This window comes from Micropterus dolomieu, linkage group LG11, assembly GCF_021292245.1.
Source record: "Micropterus dolomieu isolate WLL.071019.BEF.003 ecotype Adirondacks linkage group LG11, ASM2129224v1, whole genome shotgun sequence".
NCBI lineage: Eukaryota > Metazoa > Chordata > Actinopteri > Centrarchiformes > Centrarchidae > Micropterus > Micropterus dolomieu.
The window spans coordinates 26,372,907-26,385,731 of record NC_060160.1 but is presented as its reverse complement, the minus strand read 5'-3'; the positions used below and the strand labels follow the sequence as shown (position 1 = coordinate 26,385,731).

The 12,825-nt window shown below is 40.3% G+C and overlaps 1 protein-coding gene and 1 long non-coding RNA gene across 3 annotated transcripts in view; one reads left to right on the top strand and one right to left on the bottom strand.

Annotated features, from left to right (window-relative positions):
- The window catches only part of gphna (gephyrin a), a 49,055-nt gene extending 38,444 nt beyond the window's left edge, over positions 1 to 10,611 (bottom strand). The window contains exons 1-4 of one of the 2 annotated variants that reach the window (XM_046063660.1): positions 10,429 to 10,611; positions 2,785 to 2,863; positions 1,724 to 1,781; positions 1,290 to 1,382 (exon numbers count right to left, since the gene is read on the bottom strand). In XM_046063660.1, the coding sequence (XP_045919616.1) occupies positions 1,290 to 1,382; positions 1,724 to 1,781; positions 2,785 to 2,863; positions 10,429 to 10,492 (294 nt within the window). In that variant the 5' untranslated portion in view covers positions 10,493 to 10,611. The remainder of the gene's footprint in view (positions 1 to 1,289; positions 1,383 to 1,723; positions 1,782 to 2,784; positions 2,864 to 10,428) is intronic. The other variant, XM_046063659.1, reaches the window with a different exon arrangement.
- Positions 10,025 to 12,547, top strand: LOC123979642. The gene is made up of 2 exons (XR_006827272.1): positions 10,025 to 10,610; positions 12,153 to 12,547. It is a non-coding gene; the product is annotated as an uncharacterized LOC123979642 (long non-coding RNA).
- The last annotated feature ends 278 nt before the right edge of the window (positions 12,548 to 12,825 follow it).

Here is a 12,825-nt window from a genome sequence, read left to right as displayed (position 1 = left end):
GTGCCTCTCCTCTCTTCCTCCAGACTCTGGGACCTTGATTTCCAAAGGAAATGCAAAATTTACTTTCATCAGAGAACATAACTTTGGACCACTCAGCAGCAGTCCAGTCCTTTTTGTCTTTAGCCCAGGCGAGACGCTTATGACGCTGTGTCTTGTTCAAGAGTGGCTTGACACAAGGAATGCGACAGCTGAAACCCATGTCTTGCATACGTCTGTGCGTGGTGGTTCTTGAAGCACTGACTCCAGCTGCAGTCCACTCTTTGTGAATTTCCCCCACATTTTTGAATGGCTTTTGTTTCACAATCCTCTCCAGGGTGCGGTTATCCCTATTGCTTGTACACTTTTTTCTACCACATCTTTTCCTTCCCTTCGCCTCTCTATTAATGTGCTTGGACACAGAGCTCTGTGAACAGCCAGCATCTTTAGCAATGACCTTTTGTGTCTTGCCCTCCTTGTGCAAGGTGTCAATGGTCGTCTTTTGGACAGCTGTCAAGTCGGGAGGGTTCGTCACGGATGAGGTCATCAGGTGAAAGGTCATCAGGTGAAAGGTCATCAATTGGGAAATTTTATTAACTGCAAAATCATTATTAATTCATTTTATTAATAGTTTGATTCAGCAGGCCTTCACAAAAGGACCTTTACAAATTTAAAAGTTAATTAATTAATTAAATATGTCATTGACACAAGGGCACTTTGGGCATCAAAGGGCAAAAGGGCAGGTGCTCAAGCACCCATTGCACCCCCCTCTGCACGTGCATGGTCAGCAGTCTTCCCCATGATTGTGTAGCCTACAGAACTAGACTGAGAGACCATTTAAAGGCCTTTGCAGGTGTTTTGAGTTAATTAGCTGATTAGAGTGTGGCACCAGGTGTCTTCAATGTTGAACCTTTTCACAATATTCTAATTTTCTGAGATACTGATTTGGGGGTTTTCATTTGTTGTCAGTTATAATCATCAAAATTAAAAGGAATGAACACTTCTGTGTGGAATGAATGTATACATTAGACAAGTTTCAATTTTTGAATGGAATTACTTTTTGATGTATACAGCACCTGTATACTGTAGCCTATGTCTGATTTTATTATTGTATTATTGTATTAAGTAATATGTAGTAAGCACATTGTGAGAAATGTATAATCCAGAGTCAAATTCCTCGTACGTGTGCACATACCTGGCAATAAAAGCTGATTCTGATTCTATTTTCAAAGCAATTTTTTTCAGCAAATGTTGCGACATTTATTATTCTGTTTTATTATTTCACTTTTGTGTGTCGCAGTCAGTGTTTGTACCTCAGGTGTAACATCTCGTGGTGCAAAGCCAGTTCCTCCAGTAGTGAGAATGAGATTCAGCTCTAGCTCATCACACCACTCCAAAAGAGTATCCTGTACACATGTATCACACATGCAAAATTAACAACTACACCGTACTTCCTCTTTACCTACTATGGGCCCAACAGGAAGCTGCAATGGATAAAGACACTTTCCTTCAAAGAAACACATGGGTTCAAATTCCAGTGATACCAAACGCCTGCCTTGCTCAAGTGTCGTTGAGCAAGGCAATCCGTACCAGCTCTAAAGTGGTCAATAACTATAATAATAAGAGAGAACTCAACACATTCTCACTCATGACTGGCTGAGACAGTGAGAAAGTCTGTTAAGCATATCGTTATGTGTCAGACTGTGAGTGATGTGATTGCTGGTGAACTCGAAGCGAAGACACTTACCTTGATTTCATCAATCTCATCTGGGACAATCTTGTAGGCTGCTATGACTCCTCCTAGCCTGCAGGAGGTGACAAAAATAGAGAGTGGCTGTGTTCGAAATCATATACTAACGGCTTATTCATAGTAAGCTTGACGTCAAATTGAAAATAGTGTATTAATTTGATTTTGTGTATGTGAGAAATGCCCAGATGTATCCTAGATTAGCAAGAATTTCTGAGTGTGCTCAACCCCCTCGTGTCCCACAGTCACACAGACACTGCAAAAGCAGCAGATGACTTCAGCAACATTTCTATATACTGTTTTGTATTTATTCTGTTTAGCTAAGTGCTGCTTTAGGTAAACTTTACAAGATAACGTACACAGCTATCACATCTCTACACTGGTGAGGAAAGCTCAGAAACGACTGTATTTCTTGAGGACGCTTAAGAAGGCCAAATTCGTACGGCAAGTTCTCGTCGGTTTTTACAGAGGAGCAATAGAAAGCCTCCTGACTGGAAACATCACAAACTTGCATTGGGATGTGCATGACCCAGGACCGGAGGGCTCTGGAGCGGGTGATTAAACTGCTCAGAAGATCATTGGTACCCATCTCCTGAGCATCAGTGATATCAGTGAGGTGAGGTGAGGTACACAGAGCCCAAAGGATACTAAAGGACAGTACACAGCCAGCCACAGCCTGTTCACCCTGCTGCCTTCTGGGAAGAGAATTGGAAGTTTCTGCTGCCGCACCACCAGACTGCAGAGCAGTTTTTTCCAAGCTATCAGACTCTTAAACTCTAATTCATCCTCAGCACTGCTCCATCAAATTTAGTTTATTTTCAGAATTACAATTCGTCTTAATATGACGTTTCTGATACAGCTAACGTTAAATGGCCAGTGAGCCAAACCTAAACCTTCGCCCATTCCTTGATAATTAACCAGATAGACTCACGGTACCATTTGTTCCATTATAATCGAATCGCAAATCGCAATATGACTTTTTCTTCAAATCGTGCAGCCCGGCATGTGTGTAGTGAGTATGTCAGTGTGTGTGCAGACCATAGACTTGTGTGTGCACTCACAGTGAGGGATCATGGACCAGGTCCTTCAGGTTGACTCCACTCCTGTCCTCAGCCAAATTCCTGAAACAGCTGTCACTGACTGAAGAAGAGAGAAGCTCAAGTTAACGAACAACGTACCTCTGACAGGGTGAAGTCTACTAATGAGACACTTCAATGGCAGTTCATACAATTAGTTATTAATAATTATGTTATTAGTGTACCATGTTAAAAAAGGAAATGGCAGTTGGTCAATGCTGTTAAATTACACATTCATATATGTGGTTATGATAGTATTCCTTTCTACTTTTCACTGTTTATTTGTGGTTTATATTAAAACAAATATCATAAATTCCTCATGAAAGTACTGAACTTGAGATTGTCTATATGCACATCAAAGAAAATGTGTAGACTGACAAGAGTGTGTCTTAAACTTTAATCAGTCAAACAGACTCTGAACATGCCAGTGCCTGAAAGATTTAAAGGAAGTGAGACATTTTCAAAAGTTAAGTGCCTGACATCTCACCAGAAAACCCAAGATGTCTAAAACGTATATTTTATCACACAAGTACTACAACTTGTTTTAATGCTAGATACTACAATTGATTACAGTTTAAGAAATTGCAGACATTTTGCTGCCTGTCATTACAGTTGTCTGACACATGGATGTAAAAGCAGTTTACTGTGAAAGCTTGCTACACAGGGTTCAAGGGCACACAAATTTAGAGATCAGCTAGGCTTTTCAACTTTGGTATTTATATGTAACAGAGTGTGTTCTCAAGAGCAACATTTTCCTCCATTTCAGCTTCACAAGATAAATTAACTACGTGCAGATAAAAATTTCATCTGATTAGTTACATACTTCACTTTCAAATAATTCAATACCAAACCACAGCATGAAGAACTCTAAATGCTCCCGGGAAGTTTATTTTCAGCTTTCCAAGGGTTATTAAGACGTAACATGGTTGCTCTGGAGCAACAGCAGCAACGCATGATTGAATATAACCAATGTCCTTATAGTCAAGTCCTGCCACTCTGCAGCCATCTTGGTAACACCTCCGGGCAGTTGTTTCAGACTAACAAGATCAGGCCCCTATCTAAATGAATGGGGGAGAGTGCTAGAACTGCACTTTCACTGGTCACTGGGACACAAAAACTGCATGTATAGAATCACTAGTACAATCTAATAAAAAACGCTGAAATAGTTTGATGACTTTGCCCCAAAATAAGGTTTAAAAAGGTTAATTACTACGCATGAGCAAGGTTTCATGACACCCAATTCATTCACGGCTCTATCCAGCGTGCAGGTGACATGACGCCATGAGCTCATCGCACTGGAGCGCTTGAACAAATACTATGCTATTTGACATTACGGATACTGTCAGAATATACCGTATAGGTTTCTAACACATACTGCAAGTACTGCACATCAAATCTAACGCATTTTCATGCAGTATTTTGGCGGACGTGAAGTGCATCATCTCAAACTGTCGCAAACCTAAAGTGTGCATTTACGTCAGTGGTATGTTTCCTGGTTCAGCTGTTAAAAAGCAGACGACTGGTTTTCTTGCGGTGGGGGATATGTGCATGCAACCGCCATCTTTGGCTGTAATTCTTTTCAGGATTCTTCTACTGGTGTGTCTTTCTACCTTAAACAGTCTCTGATATAACCCAGCCTCAACACTCACACAGATGCACAAACACTAATTGACTAGAATTGATTAGAAATATAGTGAATTAGATCACCGGGGCAGTGAGTGGGACTCCGGCTAAACCAAACTTTGACAATTACTCTCATTTCTCCTGCTCTTTGTATAATCACACAGACTTCTTATAGCCATGTTTGACACACCCTTTCATCAATATGCAGTTGTGAGAGATTTGGCTGTGTGTAGTGAAGATTCAATAATAAGGCTTCTTGACTTCAATGAAAGGTTAGCTACAGGATGTGATTTTATAAAGACATTGGATTTAATAATTGGTGCATTCTTGTATTTTACTAACTGGATTGAGCTTATTGTAAAATGAACAGACAGGGTGATCCTAACTGTGTGACTTGTCACAGTGTGCTGCTTCGATAAGAGTGAAGCCAACTGAGCTTGCCAACTCACTCAATGTCACCAACTGATACAGCTGTAATCTCTCAAGGATGGATAATAAGACAAAGCTAAATTACCGGTGCCGTAAGTAACTGTTGAAGCTCCTGAGCTCTTAAATTTATTCATGTTCCCACTCATTTTGTCCCACCAATACTGGGTTTTTGAGGTACATAACATGAACATTTTTGATTAGGATTTCTTAAATCAGTTTTTGAAAGAACTGCGACAAGGCCATGTACTGAGTGGTACATTTAACAGGTGAAAAATAAATGTGCCAGTGCTCTTTTGATGGAGATATTGTTTCTAAATGACAAATAAATTTTTAAAATATCTATAAAAGCCATTTCCTGTTAATCATTGGCCAACATATACGCTGATGTATCTGTGTGCTAATGTTGGCTGGGCTCTAATTCATTATTTTAGTACATTCCTATACTGTAATTGTATATTTGGTAGTAAAAGACCTGCACCCCATCCTAAACTGTTGGGAATTTCTCTACCATGGATCCATGTTTTCTAAATATTCTTCAGTAATTCTTGTTGGACTTGTTCTGCTCCAAGTTACGCCTCTGGCCAGTCTGGTCTTTACAAGTAAAATGGTAAATTGGCCTATATATGTATCGACCAGTCAAAGCGCTTTACACTACATGTCACATTCATCATATCACACACATTCATACACTGATGGCGGAGGAGGCCAACTGCACATCAGAATGGAAGTCATTATTCACACACACCAATGGCACAGCCTTCAGGAGCAATTTGAGGTTCAGTAATTTGTCAAGGACACTTTGACATGCGGGCTGGGGGAAGGCGGGGATCGAATCACCAATCCTCCGATTAGTGGACGACCCACTCTTACCAAGCTTAGTCACAGCCACCAACCTAAAGCTGGTGTTATTCCACATCTTTCTTACTGTGAGCAACTTCCATGACAACACCAAAAACAAAAATCTGATAGTCCATCACTCAGGGTGCTTCTCAAGTCTCTTAATTGCATCCACGTTTCCCTCACTTGCGTCTTTTCCTTGCGTCTTCCTTTAATCCCGCCCACCGGGGATGCATAGAGAAACCAGGCCAGGAGAGAAGGAAACGAGGAAATATGTTTTTAGAGACATAGACATGGATGGAGAGCAGTGAAGCCAGTTTTCACCTGCCAAACACCAACGCAGCCTCACTGATGGCCGAAAAGTTTTTTTTAGATTGCTGGGAGTTTATAATCTAAGCAATACGGTTACATCTCTCATGTGCGACTAGGTGTCACAGGGTTTTTGATGTCATTTTTGGCCCTACATGGGGCAAGTTCAGCGCCGACAAAACGTAGCAAAACGTTGAACTCGCCCATGGATCCCTATGCAGGCTTTGGTCGGCTTCACTGTCCGATCTCAGGCTTACCCCCTTGGTCCCGAAGCGTCACGTGAAGCGATGTCCGTTTCTGATGATGGCGACAGCTGATCACAGCTGGATCAGCTGTCAGTCGGCTCTTTATTTAGGTACTGTATGTCCTGCTCAGAGGCACAGGATTATTTCTACTGGCACAATGCTTATATTATCTGCATTTATATTTATTGATTCTGATTGTAAATTTGCTATTGAATATCCCAGAGTATGATCATGGTGTCTTGGGATTTATTAGCCTAAATGTTTCAGGGAAATTGAAATGATGTAACGTGTATCAAAGTTAAAGCTCAGTTTTTGGCTTTCTGTTTATTTCCTCTTCTGATATCCTTTAACACTACTGCATACATTTTATTTGCAAGTCACCAATCGATCGCTGCGTTCCATCATATCAATCCAACGTTGTTGTTTTTTTGCGCAGCAGCGCTTTCATTCATACTTTCATCAGCTGATTTTACTCGTTTATTAGATACTTTGGTGCAGTTTAGTGACTTGTCCAACTCCTTCAGGTCTGTTCACACTGAAAGCGAATTTAATATTCTTTACTCGCGTGAGTTTGACCGCTGGACATTTTGAGTGTTCACACAATGCGTTTTAAGCGAATAAACACAGCCCACGGATACTACAGCTATATGAACACCAAGTAAACCCTTTGCTGTGATTTAATGGCAATGAACGGCTCAAACTGATGCCAAAACTACAATATGATGCCGTTTTGTTAGACATATGAATTCATGCTTTGTCAGGTCTGTCAGCAAGCCAACAACTTTTAAAATATTTTTTTCTGAATGGAGTTCGTACCGAGCTGCGCTATGCTTTGCTTACCTGGTCACAGTAAAGTACAACGATAGCTGGAATAAAGTTACAGACACACATTTTCTGAACTCACTAGGTAGTTCAACTTCCTTGCTTTCTTTTCTCCAAGTAATGTCCAGTTTTGTCCAGTTTTTATATAAATATAAGGTGACCAGATTTCTCAAATTTTGGTGGTCAGTATGTCATCAAAAAATATAATGTGATTGTATATGAAATAAAAAAGGGGAACGATTTTATATATAACTCTGCAGTAAGTCCTGTTAATTAGGCTACATTCCGTTTTCCAAATGTAAGGATTTTAGACACCAAACACATAATCCATCAGCAACAACATGCTTCTCCCTATAATCACGTAAATGTCATACCTGGTTATGCTATAAATTGCAAACAATTAATTTGCCACAATTGTGATTATTCCGTTAAAAGAAACGTTAAAAGTATCACAAAGACAAATCTTTGCTGTTACCATGGACATAAAGTGATGTTTATTAGCACGTTATGTCTGTTTGATCCAGACGCAGCTGTAGACGTAAAGATACTGGCAGATACAGCTTTAACATGCTGCACGCGCTCCCGCGGACAGCAATCAATTTTTGGCAAACAATCACTTTTCAGCACAACATCTATATGCTCTGCTGTCCAGTCTTTCTGGCCACATAAAATCTGATTTCAAGTCTGTTAATACCTTATACAGTGTATGATTAACACACAGTTAGAAACGAAGACATTTCCGGGGACATTTTCATACAGGGACCAGCCACCAAAACCGGGGACTGTCCCTGGAAAACGGGGAAGTCTGGTCACCCTATATAAATATGTAGTCCAGCAGAACTCTGGTGCCATCCGACCCTAACAACAACAGTGGAACCGGATGTGCACGGTAGCTAGCTGCTGAGAAGCGCAAGTGAAAATAAATCAAGTTGTAAAAACTAAAGTAAAAAATTTATTTAATAAAAGCAGTTAACTCTGAGCTCCTCCTGTGGGTAAACAGCGTAGTTGTCAGAGCAGAATCCAGACCGACTACGGGCGCAATATAAAAGCACAATGACGTTTTTTGCAACAATGCTTTTTTTAGAGTTGATTTGAGAGCTTTTAAATTCTGAAGGATATTAAAAAGAGTCTGTAGCCTGCTTGACACACCTCTGAAATAGCGGTCAGAAAACGTGATTACCCAAACTGTCCTGTGCCTGGAGATACTGGGGAACTAAAAATAAGCGACCGTATGATGGATGCGATCAAACACCGGAACAGACACACTGCAGCACATGGTTTATTGTGAGCATTTGAAAAAGTGGCTTTATAATCAATTTGTTGAACAGGGATAAAAAAAAATTCCGTCCTACATGGGATCAAACACACAACCTTCCAGGTGAGAGTCCTGCACTTTACCAACTGAGCTAACCAAACACCACAAAATTGTGCTCAAATATTATGCCCACTATCTAATGGATAAAATAAATTGCTCTGATGCAAAACAAATTTGCCGACCCCTGCTGTATATTATTACTTCTTCTTCTTTGAACGTACACATTCAATGTAGTGATGAGCATCTACACTGCCAGAATTCTACAAGAAGAACGTATTGACGAAGCACGCTCTGTTTGTCTGTTTTTAGCTACTGTAGAAACATGGCGGTGCAACATGGAGACGTCCATGGAAGGGGGTGCCCGCGGTTATGTAGATAGAAATGGCTCATTCTAAGGTAATAACATTTCATTAAGTAAGGTCTTTATACACCACTGTAAACATAGTTATGGATCTTATATTGCATTTCTGTCACTAGATCCTCAGAAATATTAAATACTGAACCTTTAAATAGTTTCTATTTTGGACACTTCCATGTTTGGTAAAGCAAAGGCCTGTGTATTAAGTATTTTTTAAAGCATTTCAGCTGATTTTAGCACACCTTCTGTAATTTTAACCAAGCTCCTTCCACCCAGTAATCACAGGAGACAAGTAGCTTTTTTTAATATTACAGGTGGCTAAATCTCATATCTTCCCCTAATGCTGATTAGCCTGAGACAAACCAACAGTTTGTATTTATTCACTGTCAATATTTTTTTTTTTTTTAATTACGCCTTGTTTTACACACACGAGTTAGGTCAGCGAAATGGCATTTATTTTTTCCGACACCTTTCGCTCCACATAATGTCCCCTAAAGCATGTCCTAAGTCAATTTTCTAACATTCATATTTGACCCTAAAGCTGACCTAACTCGTGTGTGTAAAACAAGGCGTGATAACATGTGACAGGGGGTTGTGCCTCTGAGCTGGATGAAAAGCAGGGTTAGCTGCTCTTAGCCGAGATGCTAGCTCATCAAACCCACGACAGACTTCCCAGCCAGCTGCTGGCTCTCATCCTCTTAGCATGATTCTCACGTCTCCTCCTGCCTTGGCAAGGAGGCAGCAGGGCTACCGGTGACTGGTGGCTGTCACACGACTGTATACTCGTCCCAGTCCTCCTCTGCACGACTCAGAGGCGAACATCAGCTGAGCTAATTAGCGAAGCTGCTTAAAGACCCTGCACAACGGAAATCATTTCGCTTTGGCGTTGCGCCTTGCCTACTAACTAGTTTTAATATAGCTACCAAATGCATGTGTCATTAATAAATGTATATTTCTGCGTTAAATCGAAACACAGACACTTAGCCCGTATGAAACGTCTGTCAAAAGAACCGTGAAAGAAATGATAATGAAAATCACCATCAATAGCGGCCAACATATCGGATCTGCAAAGGGACATGAATAATGCAGCTGATGTAGGCTCGGTAACGCTACATTGCTAAGAAAATATACCGTTCCCTCGCGTGAAGCTGGAAACATCCAGCACAGCAAGAATCGGAAGAATGGTGCCTTTGCTTTCAAAATAAAAGCGCCAATTTTAGTTTAAAACCCATTGCAGCACATGTATACACACAGGTATAGCCCCTTAATTGTGAAAGTCTTTGCTGGGCTTTCTTTTTCCTAATGTCTCACTTGACGCTGATTAAAATATCTCGTTCCACTGCCGTGTCTATCTAAGTTAGTAACTTCCAACACCGAATGTGACGGCCAGTATTCACATGTAACGTTAACGTTAAATATATACGTTACAAACTCCAAAGCAGAATGGCATATAGCGTCGTTTCAAAGCAAAGTCCACATCTGCCCGACCTGTCAAAAGGCAGGCAGCTAACGTTAGAGCAATGACAGTCAACGGAACCGGTTAGCTTAGCATACTGGCTAACGATAGCTAGCTCGGCAGCGAGGACAGCTCGTATCGTGACACCAACGTGCACAGGCAACCGACGGCAAAACGACACCGAGGTGCACAATTCCGAAGCATTTTATCACGTTTTACTAATCAGCCTACTTACCCGTTAGAATCCCTACTCGGGTCTGATGGTCGTGGTTGGTGAGCACCATACCGTCCGCCGCCATGTTTACAACCTCTGTCTGCACTGTGCCGGCACATACATAGAAACAGTGTGGTGTGCGGGCTGCTGCTGCACCTCTGGAGGACGACTCTGTATGTGTGTGAGCGCGCGTGTCCTTTGGGGTAAATGTCCTCCAACTCATAAGTGAAGATTTGGGGCAAACACACAAAAAAAAACTAACAAACAAAACACTGGTAGCGAATGGAGTCAGGAAGCAGGACTAGTACTTTGTGAGACCCCAAAATAAGAGTTAGGTGACCCATGTGTAACGTTTAAATACATTACATTGGCCATAATGTGGCTGGTCAATCATCAGTCAGTGCTTCACTTTGTACCACATTTTGTCTATTATAGTCTTTTCCAGTTATCTTTAAGAGAACGTTTGGCACTTATGGAGATATAGTGAGACCACAGACATGTTCATGTCACACACCAAAGCTGGCAAAGGTGCAACTGGCCGCAGACCCTCTAGACTTTGAGGACCATTGGTTTACTTTGTGCTCATTAGTTTGTCGAGTTCGATTGCAGATTTGTCTGGTAATGTTTGTTTGGCATACTGCAGCACAGTATAAGCTAAAATGACCAACTACTAATTACTGAATTTTTCCGTTTATATGACACATATATCCTTTAATACATTTGTCTTTAATATAATCTCATAATGCCTTTTCATTCTGAAAGCCTTAAATAGTTTTTATTGTTCTGCCATTTAAACCCACCCCTCCAGGGGAGGAACAGTGATGGATGTGTGACAGATCACCAGGACCAGCTGTAAAATCAGCTTGCTGAGATGAACACACACCCTTTGACCTGTAATATCTGGATGAGAAGAGTTTTTGAAGGCCAAATTTATTTCTTTTTTTCTAATGCATGTCATTATATGATATCTTCGCTGTACATTAACTGAATCACAAACAGGTTAATAAGTGACATATGGGTCTGGTAATGATTGGTCTGGTACTTGTGTAATTTCAACAGTTTCATTACATTTGGATTTGGGACTTGAACAGATGGTAGTGAATACTACTTATATGAAATATATTAATACTGGCATATTTGTTATGTATTTTAAGAGTTTCTTTTGCAATGTATCTATTTTGTGTGTGTGTGTGTTTATTTTATCTCTGGTTTGGTTTTCACTACTAAATCATTTTAAAATAAATAATTCTTTTAGTGACATTATTAATTGAAACTATGGGTCCTTGCAATATTTTATTTTAAATAATATTTCTCCTTCTTCTACGTTAAATTGTGATGGTAAAAGCCATATTTCAGCCAGACCAATAAATAATTTTAAATGTGCAGAAAAATAGTTGAAAGCTCTTTCATCTTCAGGAGAAGTCCGAATTGCAAAACAGTTTTTGTCTTGCAAATGTCTGCACAACAGACTCTAAGAGAGAGCTAAAACACAGTTTTATACCACTGAGAGATTTTGGAAGTGCAATAGCTACTCTACATATTACAGCACTTGTAAAAATGGAACACATCACATGTAAAATTCAGAGTTACAATAAGAGCTGAGAAAACGAACGACAAAACACTGAGACAAAGTAAACACAAGAAGTTGACTTTTTAGTCAATCACAAATCTCCCCAGCTCATAAACTTTACTTTGATTGGTCCCTGTTATTTTGATCTTGTTCACTAACTCTCTTGTAAATTCAGATTTCAGTTCCTCCTCCTGATCCTCACCTCACTCCCTTCACCTGGTTGTCCCCGCCTCGCTCCTCACCTGCCCTGCAGCTTATTAGTCTGTGCACTTATACCAGCCTCTTGCAAAACTGGCCAGTCTTCAGCCTACCGTTTCAGTGTTCCCTAGTTAGTCTTGGCCTGCTTCACCTGTTTCCTGGACCTTCTTCTGCCTATTGGATTTTGATTTGTTTGCCTTTCTCTCAGACTGATAACCTGGTATTTTGACCCAGTCTGCTTAATTATGAGTAAACTGAACTTTGCCTTGTATTACTGTCTCTGAGTTGTGCATCTGGGCTCATTCCTGTTAAGTTTCATCTGAAATGTGACAGTTGTATTCGTTTCTGCAATCAATAAACTTGGTAAAGGCTTGTGTGTCTTCATTGCACTACTGTTGCATACTCTTATATTTGTGGTATTTTATGCATATTTTGTATGTTATGTTTGTTATATGTGGACCCCAGGAAGAATAGCTGTTGCATTATTAACTAATGGGAATCTGAATAAACAAAATAATTTGCTTTACATTGGATATTGTTCGCAAGTCACAGAGCAATCAAAGAAAAAAGACCAATTCAGATTGCTCCATCTTCCATTACACTAGAAAGAGAGATAAAACATAGAAAATCTGCAAACAGTCAGAATGATC